The 16,899-nt window shown below is 55.1% G+C and overlaps 2 protein-coding genes and 1 long non-coding RNA gene across 7 annotated transcripts; 2 read left to right on the forward strand and 1 right to left on the reverse strand.

Annotated features, from left to right (window-relative positions):
* The first annotated feature begins 139 nt into the window (after positions 1 to 139).
* Positions 140 to 2,793, forward strand: LOC309825721. Its single transcript, XR_014297058.1, has 3 exons — positions 140 to 511; positions 2,075 to 2,141; positions 2,722 to 2,793. It is a non-coding gene; the product is annotated as an uncharacterized lncRNA (long non-coding RNA).
* A 354-nt stretch (positions 2,794 to 3,147) lies between these two features.
* On the reverse strand, positions 3,148 to 10,607 carry FOXRED1 (FAD dependent oxidoreductase domain containing 1). Of its 5 annotated transcripts, XM_082659371.1 has the most exons (11): positions 10,460 to 10,607; positions 8,281 to 8,501; positions 7,350 to 7,460; positions 6,978 to 7,096; positions 5,715 to 5,809; positions 5,335 to 5,436; positions 4,880 to 4,956; positions 4,571 to 4,731; positions 4,343 to 4,472; positions 4,001 to 4,105; positions 3,148 to 3,817 (listed from the first exon to the last, which is right to left on the reverse strand). In XM_082659371.1, exons 1-11 carry the CDS (start codon positions 10,542 to 10,544, stop codon positions 3,563 to 3,565), a joined length of 1,461 nt encoding a protein of 486 aa, XP_082515497.1. In that variant the 5' UTR covers positions 10,545 to 10,607; the 3' UTR covers positions 3,148 to 3,562. The 5 variants fall into 5 exon arrangements, with proteins under 5 accessions (XP_082515497.1, XP_082515499.1, XP_082515498.1 ...); XM_082659373.1 differs by lacking the exon at positions 6,978 to 7,096 and having other exon boundaries at positions 5,715 to 5,805; XM_082659372.1 differs by lacking the exon at positions 5,335 to 5,436.
* Positions 10,608 to 10,846: 239 nt separating this feature from the next.
* SRPRA (SRP receptor subunit alpha) lies at positions 10,847 to 15,847 on the forward strand. Its single transcript, XM_082659615.1, has 14 exons — positions 10,847 to 11,070; positions 11,693 to 11,776; positions 12,073 to 12,236; positions 12,418 to 12,581; positions 12,814 to 12,973; positions 13,105 to 13,258; positions 13,486 to 13,577; positions 13,682 to 13,800; positions 13,925 to 14,011; positions 14,313 to 14,485; positions 14,586 to 14,799; positions 15,194 to 15,357; positions 15,447 to 15,545; positions 15,712 to 15,847. The coding sequence occupies exons 1-14, from the start codon at positions 10,954 to 10,956 to the stop codon at positions 15,838 to 15,840; spliced, it is 1,920 nt and encodes a 639-aa protein (XP_082515741.1). The 5' UTR covers positions 10,847 to 10,953; the 3' UTR covers positions 15,841 to 15,847.
* Positions 15,848 to 16,899: the final 1,052 nt, after the last annotated feature.

Consider the following 16,899-nt stretch of genomic DNA (forward strand, 5'->3'; position numbering starts at 1 on the left):
CACCAGGAGAACCTGCAGCCTCGGCTGTGTTCTCTGTCGCGGACACAGAAAGAAACTCCTTACTTCATTCATGGAGTCTTCTCGACGCCTTGCCAGGGAAGCGTTTATACCTTTTTTCTTTTTAGGCAAGTGAGGAAGATGATGCCGGACTTTCCCAATGGCCACACACAGTCAGTGGTGAGGCGGAGAGGCCGGCGGCCTTGGCAGCCGTGAGGGCAGCCCCCGGGGCCGGGGCGCCTGGCACGCTCCCCTGAAGTTCATGGCCCAGCGGGTACGGCTCCGCGGGCACTAACGCCTGGCCGAGTGTGACGGGCAAACGGTGGCGAGGCCTGGCTTAGAGTGAAGGGACTTCTTAGCGTCCTCGGGATGTTGATGAGCGGCGTGAAGCACCCAGGCGGGGATACAGCACCTGGCATTTCCCAAGCTTGTTTCACCCCAGAGGGAATGTCAGTATCTTCCTGAGCAGTGTTCCTCGCATGCCGGTTTGGGAAACACGCCTACTGCTGTGCAGGTGAAATGCTGGAGCGTGGAGGTGGTTTAATAGGGCCGATCTAAGATTCATGATCTCCCTTTCAATCTGATTTCCTGCTTTTCTCACCAGCCAGCGAAAAGGAATTAGTGCTACTCCTGGGAGGGAGTGTGGTGTAAGGCCATACCGGGGGAGCTCAGGAGTCAGATGGCTGGGGTTCATATCCAGGGCTCATCACGTTAGAGGTGAGACCTTGGGGAAGTGCGGGGCTTGTCGAGGTTCACTTTCGTCATGGAAATGATATCTGGTTCCTAGTGTTGTGGGAAGGAGTAGATGAGATAAAGCCTGTCAGACAGCTAGCCTAGTGCCCAGGTGCTCAGAGTAAAAGGGTTCCTTTTACTCTGCATGGGGTATACCTCCATTTTCCCTGCCCTGTGCCTGTGCTCTGAGGTCCCCTCCACCCAAGGTGTCCTCTTTTCCCAACTCTGCTCTTCAAAAACCCCCGTCTTCTGACAAGGGTCATTTTTGCAGCTTATGCAGAACTTTTCTTAACCCTGCCCTTCCCACCTTCTTCACTGAGATCCCCTCTAGGACCTTAAGGTATTTGGAACTTGTGCTCAAGCAGCTTACCTCTGTTACAGTGAAAATTCCCTGAGGCCAGGGATCGATCTGGCTCCAGTGGAAGCAAAGAGGAACTCAGGTAAACACACTGAGAGCCAAGGATAGGACAAGCATAGGACAGCCAAGCTCAGTGCTGGGGCAAAGGTGAAGGCTAGGTCCCAGTGTCCCTCGCACAGGGAAGACAGGTGCAAGGGTAAGTGCTGTCCTGTAGCCTGAATAAAGCCCTGTGGGAGTGCAGAGGGTTCATTACCGCCTTCCTAACAAGCGCAGCATTTGTTGTCCTGGAGGAAGCAGCTTCTGGGGGAGGAGCCAGATGAAGGCCTTTTCCCTCCGGACCAGTAGATAGGGGCATCTGTGCTGAAGGAAGGGTGAGTGGATACTGGGCACCAAAGGAGGCTGCCTTACAGGGTTAACACGGACGCTGGGTTTAGCCAGCTTCCCTGGCCCCTGGCCCCTGGCAAGTTTCCTCTCTCTCAGCGTGAGTTCATTGAGTTCATTCCGCATTCAGGTGGCTCTTCCTCTTTTGCTTACCGAACTGGTCGTGGTTCTTCCCCACCCATCCTCACCCCCCAACTCAGGGGCTTCTACTGTTCCCAACTGATGATCGGGAGGTCCACCTCCATCTTTTATGTTTCATTCTTCTCCCCACAGGCCACTTAGGGAGGGAGTGGGCACTTTACTAGCTGTCTCTACTCCCACTCACTTCTCCCTCTGAACAAGTATCCACACTCAACCCCACTGGGTGCATTTCTCCCTGGGGCTGCCCTCCGTAAGGTCCCCATGGACCCTCTTGATACTGAATCCAGCCCTCATGTGTGTGTTTATACCACTGACACTTCCTCCCAGGCTCTGGAGACACCTCACTTTCTGGGCTTTTCTCCTGCCTCTGGCCACCTCTTCAGCGTCCTCATCTCTTAAATATGGCGGGAGCCCCTCCAGCTTCCCCCCGCCCCACACCAGTCCCCTATTCTTCTCCCCTCCCAGGGTGATGCCGTCGTTCTCCTTGACGCCCACATCTCCATCTACAGCCCACATCCCCCTCAGTGCAACCGTGAGTCAACCCCTATTAGATGTTTCTACCAGACGTCCTGTAGGCAGAGCCTTAACATGTCCCAAACTGTCCCACTCACTCTGTCCCTCACACTGCTCATCTCTGCGAAAGGCATGACATCCATCCAGTTGTCCAAGCCAGAACCCTGGAGTCTTACGTGACCCCATTTCTCGCTGCTAAGTTGCCTCTCGGGTCCGTGCGCCTCTTGCCGTGATGGTGCCGGCCTAGCTGTCTCTGCCACGTGGACTATAGTGACAGCCTGCTGTCTGGTCTCCTGCTTCGGCATCATTCTCTTCTCCACAAGGCAGGCAGGCTGATTTCTCTAAAAGAAGAATCTGATTATGTTGCTTCCCTATTGAAAGCCCTTCAGTGGCCCCTGTGCACAGAAAAGCCAAGGTCCACAGCTGGCTCTTCAGGCCCCGGCCCCGCTGTGCCCCTCACTACCTCTCCATGACCCAGCGGGGACACACCACCTGAGTCCCTTGAATTTTGCTAATTCTTGGCCCCAGGCCTTTGTATATGCTTTTCCCTCAGCCTGGGATCACCCTGCGTTCACTGTGTTAAACTGCTCATCCTTTAGGTTCAGCTCAGAGGTCACCTTCCCTGGGAACCTTCAGGGAGAAACATCCGGCTGGGGTGAGGCGTCTGTGTCCTGTGCTTTCTCCCAGCACCGCAGAGGCTGCGCTGTAGCTGACCCAGGGGCGAGGGGCCAGGCACAGGTGAGAACTCTCCAGGGAGAACACATGCCATGCTTTGCCTGCTGGTATATCTCTAATATGTAGCCCTGGGCCTGCCGAGAGTTGGAACTGAATACATAATGAATTGATGAATGAACACCTTCCTTCCCTCTACAGTCCCCCCCGGTCAGGAACTCAGGAAAAGGAGGCACTAACGTGCAAACCAGATGCCTAACACCCAGGATTTAAGAGCGCTCCTGTGCTTCTCCCAGCCCGCTATCAAAGGCAAGTGGGGTAACATGAGGTGAAAAGAGGAAGGGACAGAAGACTGAAAGGAAGGCGTTCATCACGTTTCTTGATCGATGAAAAGGTTAAGTAGACAAGTCCATAGACCTGGGTCGGGCTGCCCCAGAATGCTCCCTGCCTGGGCTCTGCCGACAGGGGCAGAGGCAGTCTTTCTGGGTCGGTCCCACGAAGGAGCCAGTCCTGGGCCACGGTGCTCAGGTCCTCCGAGGTGTTCTGTCCGGCTGGGCTCCTGGTGGGTGGCATCAGCCTGGGCCATGATCAGTCCTGGGGTCCCACCCCATCGTTCTCTGTCAGCCTGGGCCTTAGGCAGTGGTTGGCCCGCCTGCCCAGCCATACGGGGGCAGGATGGCCTGGACGAGAGGGGGGCGGAGGAGACCCTGGTGGTGCTGGGGAGCAATCTAGCAGTGAGGCGGTGTGAGCACGGGCCAGGGGCGGGGCTCAGATGATACAGTGCTCTTGGGCCTTCTCTCCCAAGTAAAAGCGGCTGAAGAGGAAGGGGCTCAGGTTGATGGTCTGGAAGTGGCCCTCCAGCATCACCTCTGCCACAGCCCGGCCCACGGCGGGGGCCTGCTGGAGCCCGTGGCCACTGAAGCCCGTCGCAAAGTACATGTTGACGACGAGGGGGTGAGGGCCCACCACGCCATTCTGGTCAAAGGTGTTGTAGTCGTAGTAGCCAGCCCAAGCGCGCCGCACCTGCGGGGCACAGGACGCGGTGCGTCGGGAGGGCTGCCCCGCGCTCCGCCCCACCCACTCCCGGCTGGGCTCGGCGCACGGTACCCTCCACCACCGCTGAGCGCGCTCACGGGACGGGTCCTGTGAGGCAGGGGCCCCAACGGGGCCCAGATGCTCTGGGGTCATCTGTCTCCATCCAGTTACCTTTAGAGTCTCAAAAGCTGGTACTCTCTGGGCCAGATGGGGCCACACCTTCTCCTGGAAGAAATCATGGTCCACTACCAGGTTCCCTGGGTCTGGTTCCTCCTCCTGGGGGCAGAGGTGGGGACAAGGCTTACGTTGCCCAGGACACACATCAGACCCAGGCCTCGCTGGCCTCTTTAATCTGTCCGCTTGGTAAGTGGTGGATGGGGGTAAGAGACCCCAAGTCAAAGCCAGAGGGGACCGTGACATCAGTACCAGCACTAGGCCCGCCAAAGAAGCCTGACTGCTCAGCGATACCCGGTTTCTGTCTTCTCCCCGGCACCCCGACCCCACAGAGCTCACCTCAGCGGGGCTACAGCCGCCCAGGTAGTTGTTGCTGAGTCCTTCCCGGCGGAAATAGGCTCCGCTGGGGTCTGCGACAAGCGGAGCCTCCAGGCCTGGTCCCTGGGGGCAGTGCCACAAGTACACATACCTGCCATGACCAGCGGCGTTAGAAGCGGCGAGAACAGCAACTCCCTTCCCCGACTCTCCTCTCACCCCCACCCGGCTCCACGGCCCTGGGCAAGTCACCTTTTCCTCGGCTCCACGGGCAGCTTGGTACCCTGAAGAGTACCAGACGGCCCCTTCCCAATGCCAGCCAGCTCTGCGATTCGCCCAGACCAGGCTCCCGCTGCATTGACCACTATGGAGCATTCCACGGGCTGGTACTCCTGGCTGTGGTCCACCTTCACCTATGGGCACCAGAGAAGGGGGTGGAGGGAGCAGTCCAGTTCTTCCTGAACCTCAGTTTACCCACACTGGAAGTGGGTAGCAGAAGATCAAAATAACAGCTGTTACGTTTCTCATTAGGTAAAGGAGACACCTAGGCTGGGAACTTACATGGACTTCATGGATCCTTTTCAAAGTCACCTTCTCCCCGATGGCGGTCTCCATGTGGTTAGATGAAGAGACGAAACCTGCATGAAAAAGGAAAGGAAATAAGCCCTTGAGGCCTCAAAGAGGAAGGAGATGGAGATTCCACTGGTTTCCTGAGGAAAGAAAGCTGGAAGGCTGGAAGCTTTCCCACAGACACTGAAGCAAAGAGACAGGGTAACCGGGATGAACTTGGCCGCACAGGACAGGAGGGTGCCAAAATCTTCAAGCAGATCACGAGTCACGGCCAAATGCAGTTAGGAGCCAGGGTCAGGATGCCCAGGACCAGTCCCCAGGGGAGAACCCCCTGTCCTGAGAAAGCACAGCCCTTGCTCAGCCTGTGCGTGAAGGTAAGACCCTGTCTGGGCTGGCGTCCTGGCTGGCAGAGGTCACAAGCAGTGGACATGGGGCCGCAGACTCACGTGTCACCTCTCCGTGGCAGAAAAGGACCCCCATGGACTGGACCTTTCGCCGAAGCCCCTGGAGCAGACACCAGGGGTCAAACCAACCTTCGTTCTCCAACCCTGTGCGGAGAACGAGGATGCGTGAAGGCGGGCTAGGACCCTCCTCTCCTGTTGTCTCTCCTGCACCCCTAAATCTTCTTTAGGGCTCGTAAGCTGGGGAGTCACATTGACCAACTGCACCAGAGTCAGATCCCGCGGAAGGACAGAGAGCCGGCCCGGCCCGGGAGAGGCCCTGCAGCCAGGAGGGAAGCGCTCCTCCTTGACTCGGCTGCAGGGTGCCGAGACTCCTAACCTGAGGCGCCCCTCAACCCCTGACGCCCTCTGCACGCAAGCCTCACCGTAAGATGCCAAAGCCACTCCCTCCGTGTTCATCCAGGGAAACTTCTTCCGAAGCTGCTCCGGAGACATCAGGCAAACTTTGGCTCCTTGCTGCCTGGAGAAATGTGTGGGTCTACGTATGTGTGCTGGGTGAGTGTCTGGGGGGAGAAGTATGGGCCCCAGCTCCACAAGTCACTCCTCTGCCCCCAACTCCCCACGTATCCTCCTTGCTTCCTGGAAAAGAGCAAGCTCCTAGTCAAGGCTCTTCAGCATCTGACCCCGTTTCCTTTATGACACCCTGGCCTCCCTTTGGCCACGCTAAACGCCTTATTACCCCCTAACTGTTCCTCGTGCTTTCACAACAGGGCGGGTCACTCTGTTCCCTCCACTCCTTCTGCCCAGGACAGCCTTCCCGTCCACCTCCTAGAACAATCCTGCTCACCAGCACAACTGTCTCCTTCTGGGACCTTCATGCCCAAAGACAGCATTGTATGCGCTAAAAGGACACACTCACAAGGCGAACTGCCTGGTTCAAGTCCCAGCGCCACCACTTACTAGCTCTGGGGGCCTCAGTTTTCTCACATGTAAAATGGGCATGTTCTGATGATTAAACAAGTTAACATTTATAATGCATTTAGGACGTGACCTGATGTCACTAGTGAAACTCGTAGAAGGTTCTGCTAAAGGGTCTCAGGCACAGAGATCAGGCTGCCTGCGCAGCCATATGGGGGCAGGATGGCCTGGACGAGAGGAGGGTGGAGGAGACCCTGGCACGGTGCTGGGGAGCAATCTAGCAGTGAGGAGGTGTGAACCCGGGCCGGGATTAGAGCCCAGGGTAACAGATGGGGCGTTGGGGCCCAGTGATGAGCTCACAGGCTCAGATGATAGTCCTGACTGACGGGTCATGAGACCCACAGCCTTTTACACGAGTCCCGGTATGGCCGGCAAAGCCTACGAGCTTAGCTCTCTGGCTCTTAGAGAAAACATTTGCAGATTTGCGGGCCCCTCCCCAGAGATCCTGACTTATTAGGAGGGATGTGTCCTGGGTGGTTCTCATCACCTGGGAATTTAGGAACCACTGCGGCAGTGCTTTGTCCGTGTCTGTGTTACAGCACTTAGCACAGGGCTTCGGAGGTCTGCCTGTGCGCGTCTTCCTGACAGACTGAGCTCCTAGGGAGCAGGGCCTGTTTCATTGGCTCCGTCACCCTGGCTCCTAAAGTGAGTCAGAGCCCACTGCGTGCGGGCAGCTGAGACGCAGCATGGCAGCCGTGCCGGGCGCCCACCTCTGCACTTTCACGTTGTTTTCCATGATCGTAGCCCCCTCCTCTGAAGCCAGAAAGAGGTAACCAGAGGGGTTGAACTGGAGGTCCAGGGGAGGGTCATCGACCACGGCCAGGTACTCCTGTGTGCAAAGAAAAGCTCCTCCAAGAAGCTGACTTCAAGAAGGGAGGGAGAGCTTTCCTGGCTTTCTCACCACAGCCCCCGGGCTCGGTGCCCCGACCCAGAGGGAAGCTCTCTCCGGGCACCGCCGCTGGGAAGAAAACCGGGGGTTCCAACCCCTAGCTGCCCATATGCTCGCCCAGCCAGCTGGGCTGCTCCCCTCTCTGGGCTAAAGGAGGGGTCAACACCCCACCCCCAAATCTCACAGCACATACATTGATGTTCCGGAGAAATTCGACCGAAAAGAGGGAGAGCTGGATGTTCTCAGGCAACGAGAACTGCTGACGAATCCCACCCACAGAAAGCACGGTGGAGGCCTGGGAATACTGTGGAAAGACAAGAGAAGGCGATGTGGGCCCTGTTCCGTGTGAGCAGAATACCGTACTGGAGGGTGAGAGTCACATACGCAAAGTTAATTTTTTTTTGGCCACGCTGCTGCTTGCGGGATCTTAGTTCCCTGACCAGGGATGGAACCTGGGCCACCTGCAGTGGAAGTGCGGAGTCTTAACCACTGGACTGCCAGGGAAGTCCCACGTGCCCAAAGTTAAAGGGGAGTCCTACTTGCAAGTTTATAATCTAAACTTGCAGAAACCTATATGCAAGTCAACCAGCAGCCCAACCAGGACAACAGCTATTAAAATCCTTATTAGAAGATACACAGAGCAGAGAGGCTCAGTCAGCTAAAAAGGGCTGGGCGCCGTCGTACAAAACGGTAATGGCCTGGAAGTGCAAGGCAGGAGACGGACGTGGAAAACAGAGGGATGTGGCCACGGGAGCAAGATTCGTGACTAGCTGGCAGTGCTAAACAGGAACAGTTAAAGAGCAGAAACCTCAGAAGTACTGTAACCTACAAGGGCGTCGTGACAGCTGTTTGTGTTAACCACAGCTCGAATGCAGGCCAGACCTCTGAGATCTCGAGACATACAACGTTGTGAAATTTGCTTCCCAAAGCAAAAACCTTATTGTCAAGGTCTCTGGTTTGAGGGAGGAAGAACATGTGGCTATTTCTCAACAAGGGCCAAAGCACAGTCCCTGCCCTTTGGCCCTGCAAACACTGAGGTCTTTCCTCTTCTCTCCTCCCCTCGAGTCCTTAAGAAAATACGGGTCTGCACCCCACTCCTGACTCTGCCCCACCCCAGACCTCACCGTGTGGTCCCGCTCCACCACCAGCACCCGAATGGCACCTTGCCGCTTCTCCAGCCTCTTCAGCCAATAGGCTACGGACAGGCCAAGCACCCCACCGCCAACAATCACCACATCGGAGTGTTCAGGGGGCAGGTGGCTGGTGTCACATAGCGGACTCCAGGCCCCTCCAGGAAGGACGGACTGGATCTTCTTCTTAATCTCCGACACCTTTCCATGCCAGTCTGTGGGATACAGTTATGGTCAAAGAGGGCCATACATCTCCTTTCCAGGAGGTGGAGGGGGGTGTGTGTTAGAGGATGGGCACAGGAAAAGGTGGGCTAAACGGAACACCGAGTGTTCAGTCCTCACTGCCATTCCTTCTCACGAGGTCAACTCGCACCCAGCAGCACTCCACAGCTTGGCTTCATGTTCTCTACACCAGAGTCTCACTTCCTTTGAGTGCATTATACCCAGCACTGCAAGATTCAACTTCCTAAAACCGACACTCTCTATTCTCTCCACTGGCTAGGGGACTTACACGTATTTCTCTCCTGTGCAGACCTCTCTCTCCCCTGAGGCCAGGCTCCTGGACCAAGAGATCCCGGCACACCTAGAGCCGCACTGCCCTCTGAAGCACGGACCTCTGAGTGGCACCTTATCCTGGATATCCATCGCCAGCAGCAAACCTACATTCATGTTGTCTGTTATCAAGTCCTGACGACTGTGCCTCTTAAATATCTCCCCAATCTGTCCCCTTTTTTCCCCATCTCTACCACCACTGCCCTAGACCAAACCACGATGTCTCTCCCACCTAAACCGTTAAAAGCTCCTGTTTCCACTCATTCCCCTCTTGTCTAACCCCCCAACTTCTTTTCTATATCACGGCTAGAATGATCTCTTCTAAACACTAATTTAATCACACACTCTCTTGCTTAAAACCCTCCAGTGGGTTTCCATTACCCTAAGGATAAAAGTCCAAAATCTTTCACGTGGCCTGCGAGACACTGCATGATCTGGCTCCTGTTTGCCCTGTCCTCCCCGAACGCTCCAGCCTCAGCCCCTTCATTCCCGCCACGGGGGATCCACACAGGTGTTCTCCCTGCTTTGAAACTCTGTGCCCACTTCTTTGCCCAGCTAACTCCTTGCTTCCTTTAGATCTCAGCTCAGTTATCATTTTCTCAGGGATGACTTCTTTCCTGACCCCCTAGACTGTGCCAAGTTCTCCTGTCATGCTATCTCATAGGTGCATGAACCACTCTTTTGCAGCATGCAACACACTTGCAACTTTGAGTTTATCTGTGATTGCTTCATGCTGTACTATGTACTATGTACTAGATTCTCCATAGAATCTCCAGTCTAGAACAGTACCTGGCACATCCTAAGTGCTCAATAAATGTCTTGAATACATGAATCCTTTTGTCTTTCACACCTAACTCATGAATCTCCAAGTCTTCTCTCACTGTCTCCATTCAAAGTTCAAACTCTTCTCTGCATTCGAATCCTTCTTTGATCTGGACTTAACCTTACCTGTCCTGAGTACATTTCATACTACTACTCAAACTCTCTATCTGGATGGCCTTTGCTGATTCCTTGCACAAGAACAATACTTTTCTCCTCCTAACCTTTGCTCAGTTCCCCAGAACCTGGAACTCATGCTTTCCTTGAGCCAGTAAACATCATCTTTCAAGGCTGATCTCCGTTCCCACCTGTTCCATGTACTGCTATAATTACACTAGCTATTGGCACTGGCAGTGCAGGGTATCCTCCGAGTTGGGTTCTCTCCAGTCTTGAACCGGTCTACTAAAGCCTTCCCTCTCCAGCTACACTTCAGGCACCTGCAGGACATATATCGAATCCTCTCTTTCTCTTCTTTCCTCCTTCACGGCCACAACACTAAGCACAGCATCCTGCACGCGAGCAGGATTTCACGCACTTCTGCGCCACCAATGAATCTGCCTGGCTGCTATTCTGGTGGTAAGTTCAGGCACAGAAGGATCTGGGATATGTCACCTGAGAAGGGCAACCGTGGGATCCATACCCCTGTCCAGGCTCTACAAGCTCCGGCAGGCAAGGTTACCTCCTGCTCCCAGCGACCCACTGTCTTCCCAACGCGGACCGGGACCTCGAGTCCTGAAGGTCACATCGCTGGAGACTGGGAACACCCCAGAACCACGATACCCTCCGCTGCCCTCAGCTTTACCCAGAGTAGAGCCTTCTCTGTGTGCGCCTAGCCCCCGGCCCAAGAGGCCCGGGCCCAAGCCGAGCCGCAGCGCCCTCCGAATCATGGCCCTGGGGCTCTCGGCAGCTAGAATTGGGGCGCCCTACCCCGGCAAGGTCCCAGCCCGTCGTCACTGCTACGCGTCGCCTGCAGTTCATTCGAGCGCGCCCATTGGCCAGCGGCCCCTGCGGGCCCCACCCCTCCACCCTATAGGCGGCCGTACTGTCCCTTAACTGCCTGAGAGCCCCGCCCAGGCCCGCCCCCACCCGCCATTGGCGTGCCCGGCGTTACGTCAGACCTACGCGTCCGCTGGCCGAGCTGGGGAGGGACCCAGGGTACTGCGCTAAACGGAAGTGCGGCTGAGCAGGTTTCCGGGGCCGCTGGTGTGACGTGTCCCGCGCTTGGCGCAGCAGGAAGCGGGGGCGATCGCGGCCTGAGTTCCCGGCGCCGGCCCCGGCTCTTTTCCCGCTGCCGCCATGCTCGACTTCTTCACCATTTTCTCCAAAGGCGGGCTAGTGCTCTGGTGCTTCCAGGGCGTGAGCGACTCATGCACCGGGCCAGTTAACGCGTTGATTCGTTCCGTGTTGCTGCAGGTACTGCCCCCGCGGGATCAGAACTCTGGGCTCGTCCCCCTGACCCGGTCCCTAGTCCCCCCTCGACTGATCCCGCGCCTCCCTCCCACCCCGTCGGCCCACCTCAAACCGGCCACTCACTCGTAACTGTGACTCCACTTTTTTCTCCCGCCCCCATCAGACCATCCCGCAACTTTGCGCTGTCCCCTCCCCCTTCTCTTTCTGGGACTCTGGCCGGAATCCGTAGTCTATTGAGACTTAGCGTCGTTCCCTCCATTCGCCCCCAGCAGCTTGGTTTTCTGTTGTTTCGAAGGCCGGGTGAGATAATGGCTGGACAAACGGCCTTTAAGAACTGTAGATAGTGTACAGCTGCTAGTAAGTCTGATTGTTTATATGAGATGAGGACTCCTTCCCATCTGGCTCGCACGTGTCCTCCCCTCCCACCTCTTTGCCCCTTTCCCCCAAGCTCGGTGTCTCCTTTTCTCGCAGGAGGAATGCTGAAGAGCAGCTCCCCTGAATCTTCTTGCCCTGGGGACAGGTTTGAGTTTGGGGGAGTGTCTAGTTCTTCTCCAAAGGCAATCCTGGAGAGGCCCAAGTCTACGTGTTGGGACAGTCTGAACTCTGAGACATACTTTTTTTCCAGGAAAGGGGAGGTAACAACTCCTTCACCCATGAGGCACTCACGCTCAAGTATAAACTGGACAACCAGTTTGAGCTGGTGTTTGTGGTAAGTGGGGGTATTTTAGAGGGGCAATGATTATAGTCACCACGGAGTCCCGATTATTCAGAAAACCCTGATTAATTGCACCCAGTGTTTACGATGAAGTAACTGAGAAGACACGGAGGGTGGAGGGGGAAAGGGGAGAAGCTCTCGGGCCCAGTCAGAGGGCTTGGCTGCTCCTAGGTCAGGGAAACCTGCCAGGTGGCCGAGCCAGTCTCTGAAGGGCTAGGCTGAGTTGGCTTCCCTCTGTTCTGGGCTGGCATGTGAGCAGATCTCTTGGCTCTGTTTCTTTCCCTAAACAGGTAGGTTTTCAGAAGATCCTAACACTGACGTACGTAGACAAGTTGATAGACGACGTGCACCGGCTGTTTCGTGACAAGTACCGCACTGAGATCCAACAGCAAAGTGCCTTAAGTCTACTGAATGGCACTTTTGATTTCCAGAATGACTTTCTGCGGCTTCTTCGGTGAGAGGCCTCCCCTCTCCAAAATAGTCTCTGTGACTTGAGCTTCCTTCCTTCCCAAGGGCGGGTGGACGGCAGTATGTTGTGGATTGAAAGGCACTCCTGAGTTTGCTGCTCCGTTCTGGTTGTCCTCTGGGTGTGAGGGCCCTTCTCCTGCATTTGGACTGTTCCCTTTTCTCTTTAGTGAAGCGGAGGAGAGCAGTAAGGTCCGTGCTCCCACAACCATGAAGAAATTTGAAGATTCTGAAAAGGCCAAGAAACCTGTGAGGTCCATGATTGAGACACGGGGTGAAAAGCCTAAGGAAAAAGCCAAGAACAGCAAAAAAAACAAGGGGGCCAAGAAGGAAGGTGAGTTTGAACTTGGACACCTGGGGGCATGAGAAGTCGTTAAGATGGGCTGGAGTGGTTTCCCGCCCTTCCCTTGCTCCGGTGCCCACCACCCTCACCGTCGTCCCCGGTCCTCGCGATCCCCTAGATGTTTGTTCCTAGTTTTGTCTTAATGATTTGGAAGGCTTTTCCCTATTTGTCTGTTTTGTTGGAATTTGGTCTTTTTTTCCCCAGTGAGTTTTCTCCTTGACAGGTTCTGATGGCCCTTTGGCTACCAGCAAAGCAGTCCCTGCAGAAAAGTCAGGTCTCCCAGTGGGGCCTGAGAACGGGATAGAACTTTCCAAAGAGGAACTGATCCGCAGGAAGCGAGAAGAGTTCATTCAGAAGCATGGGAGGGGTATGGAGAAGTCCAGGTGAGCATTCCAGCTTTTGCCATACGTACTGCTATCTAGACACGTTGGGGGCGAGGGAGTCCTTGTCTCTGGGGTGGATGTTTCCTCTCCTGCTTCTTCATCGGAACCCTTTGTGCTGTAACCCTTTGCAGCAAGTCCAGTAAGTCAGATGCTCCCAAGGAGAAGGGCAAAAAAGCGCCCCGGGTGTGGGCACTGGGTGGCTCTGTCAACAAGGAAGTCCTGGACTATAGCGCTCCTACCGCCAATGGGGCCCCCGAGGGCGCCCCGCCCGAGGACATCAACTTGGTAAGAGGCAGCAGGGCCAGAGTGAAGGCCAATGTTAATAAGAACTGGGGGAGGAAGGAGAGATGAGGAGGGCAGTACTCTTGAGTCCTTGGCGCGAGGGGTGAGTTACATTTGGAGCTTCCTGAATCGAAGAGGTGGAGCAGTGTAGACAGGGTAAATCCAGGCTTTCCCCCCCACAGCCCATCGTGTTCTTGATCCCATCTCCTTCTTTTCCGCATACCCTCCAGATTCGAGGGACTGGGTCTGGGAGGCAGCTTCAGGATCTGGACTGCAGCAGCTCAGATGACGAAGGGGCCGCTCAAAACTCCACCAAACCTAGGTAGGAGATCCGAGGTGGTGGCTGGTGGGTGTGGCTCCAGAACTGAGGAGACGTGACCGCTGCCTGCTGGCCACATGTGCATCTGTAACCTTCTGTGCCTGCAGTGCTACCAAGGGGACTCTGGGTGGCATGTTTGGGATGCTGAAGGGCCTTGTGGGTTCCAAGAGCTTGAGTCGTGAAGACATGGAATCTGTGCTGGACAAGATGCGTGACCATCTCATTGGTGAGTCAGGAACGGGTGGACTCGTGTTTCTGGGGTAGGGACGGTGGGGGGCAGAATGGCTGTACCATAGGGGTTGTTCACTGCTGCTGGAGCACTCATACCACGCCTTTCCCCCTCTTCTCAGCTAAGAACGTGGCAGCAGACATTGCGGTCCAACTCTGTGAATCTGTTGCGAACAAGCTGGAAGGGAAGGTGATGGGGACGTTCAGCAGTAAGTATCTCCCTGGACCTGGAAATGCTTGGGTGGGCGTCACACACCCCAGGAGGCCACCGCGTCCACCTCCGTTCTTACTAGGTGCGTGACTTTTGACAAATCCCATAACATAAATTTCTATTTCGTAACTTGGACTTTGGGTGTCGATGAGCTCTAAATTAGGACTAAAATGAACGAATACTTGTAAAGTGCCTAGGATTCCTGGGCAGGCTCCTAGTTCCTTTAGCTCAGAAAGGGGCTGGGCATTCCTGGAGCACGTGACTTGGGCTTCACTGATACACCTCTGCCCCCACCTCAGCGGTGACTTCCACCGTCAAGCTAGCTCTCCAGGAGTCCCTGGTGCAGATTCTGCAGCCGCAGCGCCGTGTGGACATGCTCCGGGACATCATGGATGCCCAGCGTCATCAGCGCCCTTACGTGGTCACCTTCTGTGGTGTGAATGGCGTGGGGAAATCTACTAACCTTGCCAAGGTCGGTGCAGTTCCGCAGCCCGTCTCTGACATCATTTCTTCACGCTGCATTTCCTGGCACCTCTGGGTCTAGGTGACAGTTTTCTTTGCCTCTTTTGCAGATTTCCTTCTGGCTGTTAGAGAATGGCTTCAGTGTCCTCATTGCTGCCTGTGATACATTCCGTGCTGGGGCTGTGGAGCAGCTGCGGACACACACCCGACGTCTGCGTGCCCTGCACCCCCCCGAGAATCACGGCGGCCGCGCCATGGTGCAGTTGTTTGAGAAGGGCTACGGCAAGGACGCTGCTGGCATCGCCATGGAAGCCATTGCCTTTGGTACAGTGCACAGAAAGCTGGGGGGCTTGTCTGGGCCCCTTTTCTCCTTGGGTTCTCTTGGAACTTGCAGAGGACCGGGGTTACCCTACCACCAGCTTTCTGCGCGGTAACAGGTCAGGATTAGTGACATGCCGTGATCTGCTTTGGGGTAGTAAGTGTAGTTGCAGGCAAACCTAGTATATTTGTTTATCTCTATTTGGTCACCTTTACCTACTGCCACCCTTTTCCTAAATATGCTTGATGGCCGAGTATGGGAATTTTTTCTTACACTACCTTGTAACCTAAGGAAATAAACAGGTAGACTTCTAATATGGCCAGTTTGGGACTTCCTGAGAGGAAAGCTGGAAACGTGACAGTCCAGGAGTTTTGACTTGACCACTTTTTTTCTCTCTAGCACGTAACCAAGGCTTTGATGTGGTGCTGGTGGACACAGCTGGCCGCATGCAGGACAATGCCCCTCTGATGACTGCCCTGGCCAAGCTCATTACTGTCAACACACCCGACTTGGTGCTGTTTGTGGGGGAGGCCTTAGTAGGCAATGAGGCCGTGGACCAGCTGGTGAGGGCTAGGGCTTGGTTCTCTTTCCAACCTCAGCTCTGGCCACTTGAGGTGCATCTTATACTTAACGTCATGTTCCTCCTTTCCAGGTCAAGTTCAACAGGGCCTTGGCTGACCATTCTATGGCCCAGACACCTCGGCTCATTGATGGCATTGTCCTTACCAAATTTGATACCATCGATGACAAGGTAAATATGGACGACACAGGGCAGAGTGGGACTGGGAGAGGGGAATGGCCATCCTTCACAAGGGAGCAGAGGCTCTAAGGGCACACTGGCTCCAAAGCCTCCTGTTGCTTAGGGGGTGAAAAGGAGTGGCCTGGAGTTGACTGGGTATCCCCTTTCTCTGCTTCAGGTGGGAGCTGCTATTTCTATGACCTATATCACAAGCAAACCCATCGTCTTTGTGGGCACCGGCCAGACCTACTGTGACCTACGCAGTCTCAACGCCAAGGCCGTGGTGGCTGCCCTCATGAAGGCTTAACGTGGCTCTTGGCCAATACCAAATCACCGCTTCCCCCCAAAGCCCCCATCCCTGTATCAAGAATGTGCTTTAGAGTATGTGAGCAACTTGTCTTCAGTGTAGTTCAAAGGCAGAGTGAGGGAGCTCCAGGCAAGGGCTTGCAGCCCCTCCTAACCCCACTCCCTGTTCAGCCCAGCCTCCCTCTGCGAGGAGGGCCTAATCATGTTACAGTCACTGCCCATTACCTGCCCCCAGCCCCATGCTCCTCCCCCTTCCTACTCACTCAGGCATCCCTTTTCACTCTGCCTACAGACTCGGTCTCATTACAGCTTTGACCAATGGTTAGAAGATCCAGCACCAGAGCTTTGCTAGTTAAGTGTGGTCATGGGGACGTCCGAGCATCATCCCCTGCTCCATTAGATAAAGAGACTTCCAGAGCCAGCTCTGGGTCTTGAGTGGCACCTCCCCCTAGGATATACACAGCTTTCAGGTCCCTGGGGCCAGGACGACACCCCCACACTGTGGCAGTGTATGGCCTGTTCTTAATTGCTGCTGATTCCAGGATGACCCCTGGCCCCGTTTTCCCGAAGCATCAGCTAGGCCACAGTGATGTGTTACAGATGAGTGAAAGAGGAGTCCCTGCTCCCCTCAGAGATGAAGGGAGCCGAGCTGCAGTGCTGCACTGGGCTTCTCAGCCTCCAAGATCTCCTCCCACTTTCAGAATCCAGACATAACTTTGCATGTTCCCCTTCCCGGGAGAAAACCAACTGTCAGAAGGGGAGACACACTGCCCCCTGCCCCTTCTTCACCTGGGATGGATCCTGGCTTCTCCTCATCCTCTACAGTGCCTGGTAGACAAGTGCTACGTTGAATACAGACCTTGTTAAGACTTGTCCTGTAGCTTGGTATTACAGATGTGCTCTTAGTGCAATAAGGTGAAGGCTGTCTGCCCAGAGAAATACATAATTTATATAAGAAAATAAATTTCATAAATAAATTGCCTTTTAGGTCTTGGAGTTATTTTACAGGAGGATTCAAAACTAAAATCCTACATCACACTGTAGTTCTAGGATTTATGGT

The sequence above is a fragment of the Grampus griseus genome, assembly GCF_964374135.1.
Source record: "Grampus griseus genome assembly, chromosome: 8".
Taxonomy (NCBI): Eukaryota; Metazoa; Chordata; class Mammalia; order Artiodactyla; family Delphinidae; genus Grampus; species Grampus griseus.

Excerpts from the sequence above, each read along its gene's own strand:
- SRPRA (XM_082659615.1), top strand. The coding sequence starts at position 10,954 with ATGCTCGACTTCTTCACCATTTTCTCCAAAGGCGGGCTAGTGCTCTGG. Across the intron at positions 13,578-13,681 it reads CAAAACTCCACCAAACCTAG|TGCTACCAAGGGGACTCTGG; the intron begins GTAGGAGATCCG and ends CTGTGCCTGCAG. Across the intron at positions 14,800-15,193 it reads CATGGAAGCCATTGCCTTTG|CACGTAACCAAGGCTTTGAT; the intron begins GTACAGTGCACA and ends TTTTCTCTCTAG.
- FOXRED1 (XM_082659370.1), bottom strand. The coding sequence starts at position 10,544 with ATGATTCGGAGGGCGCTGCGGCTCGGCTTGGGCCCGGGCCTCTTGGGC. Across the intron at positions 7,461-8,280 it reads TGGTGGAGCGGGACCACACG|TATTCCCAGGCCTCCACCGT; the intron begins GTGAGGTCTGGG and ends GTCTTTCCACAG. Across the intron at positions 4,732-4,879 it reads AAAGGATCCATGAAGTCCAT|GTGAAGGTGGACCACAGCCA; the intron begins GTAAGTTCCCAG and ends TGGTGCCCATAG.